Here is a 6,942-nt window from a genome sequence, read left to right as displayed (position 1 = left end):
TTACTCTAAACCAGTGCATCATGTTTTATGAACTGATCATAATCTGAAAGATAACAGTAATAAATAGAGCTGCAGTGATGAAGTTTTAAGTCAGTCAACAGAGAATTAATAGGAAACTATTCTGATAAGCACTGTGGTGTTTGAAGTAGTCATTTACAACTTCCAGCTACTCAATTTTGAGGCCAGGCCAGTTTATTTATATGGCATATTTTGGCAACATGGCAATTCAAATTGCATAAAAAATCAAATGCATCAAGACAAAGTGCAATAGAAACACAATTAAAAACCTATAGCCTTAAAGAAAATAGCATTTTTAAAAAGCCAAACATTTCTAAGACAGGTCTAAGACACATAAAATGACAGAAAAGGTCGTTTTCAGACCTCTTTTTTTATTTTGGAGAGTTTAACCATGTGAGGAAGGCCCAAAAAAAGGGACTCAACATGGCCTCTGGAAGGTCACGTGACAATATAAACTCTACTGTCTGTTTCTTTAGGGCCCTGGCCTTTTTTAGATATTGCAACATAGCTGAAGATGTATTGTGGTTGTTTAAAAAGCCCAAAATGGGTATGTTACCTTAAGGCAACATGGTAACGTAGAGGGTTAACTGAAAGAAACCCCAAGGAAAAAAGAAAGAAAATTAAAATGTTTATTTAAAATTGCATATAATGAAGATAATTGAGTAAAATTCAAGTACCTTTCAGTTGTACTTGAGTAAATGTACTTTACTTAATATTGATGATAATAATAATAATAATAAACTTTATTTGTAAATCACCTTTCATACAAGAAATGCAGCCCAACATTATTTACAACAAAGGAATTAAAGAATTAAAAAGACATAATAAAATCCACAATAAAATATAAGATAAGATCAAAATAGAATACATAGAATGCATCTTTACATGCATAAAACCCTCTTGGTAATACTAGTAAAAGCAAGATGAAAATTAGGATTAAAAATTGAATGCACAGAATGCATACCATAACATGGAAAATAAAACCCATTGAGATAATATTAATTAAAATAAAGCTAATTAAATGCATAAAATTGAGGAAAATGCAGCATTTGCAAGAGCTGCAGCAGTGCATAAGTGCAAAGCAAAATGCAAAGCAGTTATTTTCCTCCTCAGTCAGGTGTGTCTTTGTTGCTCTGCATCCTCACCAAGTGATGCTGAGCTCCTCATCCCTAAAACATGACATCATTGAGAGAGGCTCAGTCTGTGTGTGGGGGGGTGAGGGGGCGTTCAAAACTGCAAATCACAGACTGTGACTGCACGGCTGTTGTTGCAAAGGGCGTGGACATTGTTTTTTATTTTATCACACAGCTACATGGATCCTGTTGGTGTTATTAAGGATGCAATCTTCACCTCGCTGCTGCGCGTGAACACCTGCAGGGAAACGACGGAGAAAACACTGTATCGGCTTTTATTCACTCTGAATGAACGTTTGACACGCGAATGCACCCTGGAGTAGATACTTCCGACCAGATGCAATAAGATAAATAAGTAGACTCTTATCTGTTTTTCTCTGCAGCCTGACTATTTGCTTTCTTATGGCTTTTATCAAACATTTAGGAGATTAATAACAATCAGCCGGTTCAGGTCAGAAATGGCAGTGAGGACGTCTGAGCCGCTCTGTCAGCCGTGCGTTTACCATGAAGCGTTCAAAGGTGAGTCCCGGCATTGCACTGGTTTTTATCTCCATATGTTGACATGTTTTGTGGTTTTCGCATGTTGGAGGAGGAGTGCGCTCTGCAGGAATCATTTCAACCACTCCCCTTCATCCTCATACACCTCCGTGCTTCCGGGGACCTGTAGGATGGATGACACATGCATGTTGTTTTATTAGGCTGTGAGTTTTTAACAAAGGTGGTGGTGATGATGTTAGGCTGGTCTCGTGTCTTTCTGTGGTCAGTGGAGTTACAAGTGAAGAGACCTCTGATGCCAGTCCAGCTGAGTCCAGAGCAGGTGGGCCTGGAGATGTTGTGTCTGTGCGGGCAGCTGGATCTTCTCATCAGGGCGCAGATGCAGCAGGTAGAGTGACCCAAACACTGAGTGCATTACTTACACCTTTTCAGACATTTGTCTCCACTTCCTCCTTAGTTTTCATCAGTTTTCAGTCTGTCAAGTAGAATCTAAAAGGACCGTCCACCACAAAAACAAAAATGTATACTTTTCTTCTTATTTCAGTTTCAATTTTATTTATAAAGCCCATAATCACAAATCACCATTTGTCTCAGAGGGCTTTACAGCATACAACATCTCTCTGTCCTTAGACCCTCACTTCGACTAAGGAAAAACTCCCCTCAAAAAACCCTATAATGGGGAAAAAATGGTAGAAACCTCAGAAAGAGTGACTTAGGAGGGATCCCTATTCCAGGACGGCCAGGTGTGCAATAGATGTTGTGAAGGACAATTAGATTAAAGTAGATGAAAAAATTAGGAGAAAGAGACAGGGGGAGAGATGCACAGCAACAATAACAGTAACACTAACATATAACAATAGTAATAGACATAAAAGTTAATAGATGTAATTTATGATAGCATGTAATATTACATGCAAATTTTAAAAACTTATGTATGTGGCAATAACAATCATGTAATAGTGGAGACGTGACTAATGGCAGTAGAAGTTGGCTTCGAGCAGGATCACAGCATCAGTTTAACCAGGACCCATGATCCAGGCGCAGCCACAGACAGGACCACAGCACCAGCACAACCATGACCACAATCCAATGACAGCAATCAAACACAGCGTTAGAGTTGAGAAGTCATTGCCAGTTTATTCATGCTAATTTAAGTCCCAGCATGCCAAACTTTGCCACAACTTTTAAATCCATTATGCAATCTATTCTGCTATTCATAGGCATTTCACATCTCCTTTAATACTGTGAGCGTATTAATCAAAGTTTACTTTTTACAGTTTCAGGAGCAGTTAGGACAAGGCTGCAGCCCAGAGGAGTCAGACACTTTCCAGGCTCAAGGATCAGAGATTCTTGACCAGATGCTGCAGTGCCTTGAACATCTACCAAAGCCTATGCCACAGCTGGAGGTATCGCATCTAACGATTATGTCCAAATAAAACTTTTATGGCATGCCGTTGAGTACCAGGATATTCACGTCATATAGTTCTCCTAAAAATGAAATAAGAAGACTGTGATTTAAGCTTAGTGTTACATGCTGTCACAGAGATCAGAGGGGTTGTGTGTTTCCTCAGGACTACCTGGACATGATGGGTCTGTCAGTAATGTTTCCTCGTGTAGAGGTGTTCCTCATTCAAGGCAGCCCAGTGGACATGCTGGAGAGGCCGCCTATGGACGGTAAGAGGATATAAATGTATCCCCAGCCAGGACGAAGAAGCAAATTTCAATCTGCTATTGTTTCAGAAGACAGATTGCTAAAATTCAGTTCAAGACATGTTAACAAATAAGTGTAAAGCTGTCAAAAAGCAGTCTTTTTTAATGTAAAAAATAGATCTTAGCATACACCCAGCACAGATACATATGGTATCTATAATATAAATAACTTTTTATCATAGTTGCTGAAACTACATACACACAGTAGTACATGTTGTAGAGATCAGATCACTGTACAGTTTTATAATTAGAAAGTTTGTTCCATAAATTAGCCAGTGCTTCGTTTCAGGGCTGTTTCTGACATAGCTGTTGGCTCACAAACGTTTTCATTTTACAGCTAAACAGTACACTAAAAAAAGTTCCTGAAAACATTTGAGGTGTGAAATCAGCAATTTAACTACCCATCAAAAATTGGCTTCAGCTTCACTTTCAACTACATCAAATGCTTCTAACACCCACAGGGGCAATTCTGCATGATGAATACTCTGACTCTTTTTACTTTTAAGTACATGTGTCTGATTCTGATGTACTTTAACTGAAGTAAGATTTTGAAATACTTGTTCTTGTAATGGAGTATTGTTTTTACATGAAGGTATTGCTATACTTACCTTATGGGATTTTTGAATGGGATTTGCGATTATCCCCAAAAATAAGCTCTTTGATGAACACAACTTTATGACACTTACATGTTTTGTTTAGCATGATAATATTCACAGATAAACTAAGTTTGTGTGTGTATGGAGGCGTAAATGAAATCGCCAGAAGCAAAAAGCTATCGTTAGGCTATACACAAACTGCATCGCGGTCCCACGACTTAAACGTCACAACTACAAACACTCTAAAAACACGTTAAAAGACGATCGAAAAATAGCATAAACGGATAAATCTACAAGTTGGAGTGCGACTCTGTAAAGCTGTAAAGTCGGACAAGTTTAATGAGTTTCGGTGTCCGGTGTGATGACGTCTAACGTCCCCGACAAGCACTGTAGTCCCAATTAGCCACTTGTTAGAAACCGCTTTTTTTAAGACGAGTAAAACCTTAAAAGTTCATAAATGTATTTTATGTTGCAGAACAAAACATCTAAATATCTTTAACCTGCGTTAACCACAGACCTTGTTTAAGGCATTTTACCGAAAGCCCATTCAAAAAACCCAGAGACTTTAAGACGAGGGAACCGGACGTGCTAAAAGGCTAACGGACTTCCGCGTTTTAGGACTCATTACTTCCCCTCTCTGTTTTCCTTCACCACTGGTTATAGACTGGTATTGATGCTCTCCCCACGTTTTTAATATTCACATTGTTGTTGTTGAAACTATACAATTCTTTCTAATCACTTTTCCAATCATCCACTCTGGGTGTTAACACGATTTAAACACATTCCCAACTAACGTGAGCTGCTGCTTTTCTGCAGAATACTACTTCCACATCGCCAAACTGAACCAGCTCCTGGTGCTGAGTCAACAGCTGGAGGAAGATATCAGGCACCTTGGAAGTCATAAATACATTGCGCACCAGCTCTCGGTTATTTATGTAAGCAGAATAAATCAGAACTATCATTTTTCATCTTTTTTCTATCACGCATCAGCCTCCATGTTTTCATCTCATTGTGAGTTTTTGGTGTCTTTTTTGCAGCAAGTCCTCAGCTCTTTCAGAGGAATTCAGGCTTTCTCTGAAATGAGGAAAGACATCGAGGCCAACTTCAAACAGATTAAACAGTCTCTGGTGGTGGAGGAAGGCTCCAGGCACGAACCTCAGCTGGCTGCTCAATACATCAACTGGTGAGTCAAAATCCAAAATGTGACGATGATTAATGCAGCGACAATCTGATACCGACCATGTGCTGCTTCTCTGTGCAGGATATTAGAACTAACTCAGAGCTTAACGTCGGTGGTGTTGACGCTGCCGGAGGAGCTGACGGAAGACGTTCACCAGGCCGTGACCTTTGTGTCCCAGTTCCTGTCCTGACTCACCCCGACCAGCGCCCCTATGTCTATGAACCCTTACGGTCTGATGCACCAGGTCTCTCCAGGAGCCTCTTCATGAACTGATGTTGTTATGACTGTGAAAAGGTGCTACACATTCAACTGCTCGATGGCCGGATTCTTCATGTACAAATCATGTAGGTTTTTATATTGTCCTCCTGAATGTGGCCCATGTTAGTCCCTATGATGAGTCAACTGTTTGGAAATGAATGTAACCCTTGTTGAATCTTTCCTTGCACTATTGTTACAACTACTGTTATTGTTTCTTTTTCTTTTTTTTACCTAAAGTGGAATATAATAAAATTTAATGCAATAGGGACATGTGTTTGCGTTCTCACTGTAATGGGCAGATGTCATCCTGTTCAAAAATAGACCTTTAAGGCAGACATTTTGACTTGTTTCAGCAGGTAAAGCACAGGTTTAACCATTTGACACCCGCTAAAACTGTCTTGATTTATTTTTTATTTATTTTTCAAAAACATGGGAAGAAGGCAATGAACAAAGATGGAAAAAATAACGCAAAAAATAACAATAAATCTAAAAAAAATTACCTGAAATAGCTTAAAAAAAACAAAAAAGCACTCAAAATTTAGAAAAGGTACTTAAAAGATTATAATAATTCTGTAACCATTGTTAAATATGTAATAATAAAAATAATTTTGTGTATATTTTTATTTTTTTAATAGGATATGTAATTATTTCTTTTTCTTTTTTTTTTTTTTTTTTTCCTGAGATTTATTTAGAAATAATTTTATAAATCTACTAATTTCTTGCAGTTCATGGAACATTTCTTACCAAGTTCATTGTCTTTTTTCCTATGTTTGTGAAAGAAATTGCACCAAATGCTTTTAAAAGGCATCTGAAAGTAGAAAAAGTGATACCCCTCAAGGTTTTAAAGGGTTAACCACTAGCAAAGGCTCCTCTGGATTCATTATGTTATCACAGCTATTTGAGAAGTGAAGACACTACAGGAAAATGATGCTCATTTGGAATTTAAAAAGAAAACAAAAATTTTGAGGGCTCTCAAAACTAGTCTGCTATTTATTGTCTGTGGTACATACGGAAGAAAAAACAAACAAACATATATATATATATATATATATATATATAATATATATATATATACATATACACACACACACACACACATATGGGTGTGTGTGTGTGTGTGTGTGTGTGTGTGTGTGTGTGTATATGACTGTGTGTATGTGTGTCAGCCAATTTATGAATAAATGGCGCCTCCTGCTGTTCAATTGCTGCAAAATATTAAATCATAAAATACCACTACAGCTCCCTCCTGAATTAACATTGGAGTTGGTTTATTAAAATAAATGTACAAATACAGAGCAAGACATTATATATTAAATATACACACACACACACACACACACACACAACACACACACACACACATGCACATACATACACATACATATACATACATACATATACATACATATACATATATATATATATATATATATATATACACACACATATATGTGTGTGTGTATGTGTGTGTGTGTGTGTATATATGACTGTGTGTATGTGTGTCAGCCAATTTATGAATAAATGGCGCCTCCTGCTGTTCAATTGCTGCAAA

General features: G+C 37.7%; 1 protein-coding gene across 1 annotated transcript; it reads left to right on the top strand.

The window, feature by feature from the left end:
• The first annotated feature begins 3,181 nt into the window (after positions 1-3,181).
• si:ch211-218d20.15 lies at positions 3,182-5,549 on the top strand. The gene is made up of 4 exons (XM_042494174.1): positions 3,182-3,320; positions 4,769-4,887; positions 4,990-5,135; positions 5,214-5,549. Exons 1-4 carry the CDS (start codon positions 3,230-3,232, stop codon positions 5,320-5,322), a joined length of 465 nt encoding a protein of 154 aa, XP_042350108.1. The 5' UTR covers positions 3,182-3,229; the 3' UTR covers positions 5,323-5,549.
• The last annotated feature ends 1,393 nt before the right edge of the window (positions 5,550-6,942 follow it).

Source organism: Plectropomus leopardus, chromosome 10 (assembly GCF_008729295.1).
Source record: "Plectropomus leopardus isolate mb chromosome 10, YSFRI_Pleo_2.0, whole genome shotgun sequence".
In the NCBI taxonomy this organism is placed as follows: Eukaryota; Metazoa; Chordata; class Actinopteri; order Perciformes; family Serranidae; genus Plectropomus; species Plectropomus leopardus.
The sequence above is the reverse complement of the archived record's forward strand: the minus strand, read 5'-3'. Positions and strand labels throughout refer to the sequence as shown.

Excerpts from the sequence above, each read along its gene's own strand:
- si:ch211-218d20.15 (XM_042494174.1), top strand. The coding sequence starts at position 3,230 with ATGATGGGTCTGTCAGTAATGTTTCCTCGTGTAGAGGTGTTCCTCATT. Across the intron at positions 4,888-4,989 it reads ACCAGCTCTCGGTTATTTAT|CAAGTCCTCAGCTCTTTCAG; the intron begins GTAAGCAGAATA and ends TCTTTTTTGCAG. Across the intron at positions 5,136-5,213 it reads GCTGCTCAATACATCAACTG|GATATTAGAACTAACTCAGA; the intron begins GTGAGTCAAAAT and ends TTCTCTGTGCAG.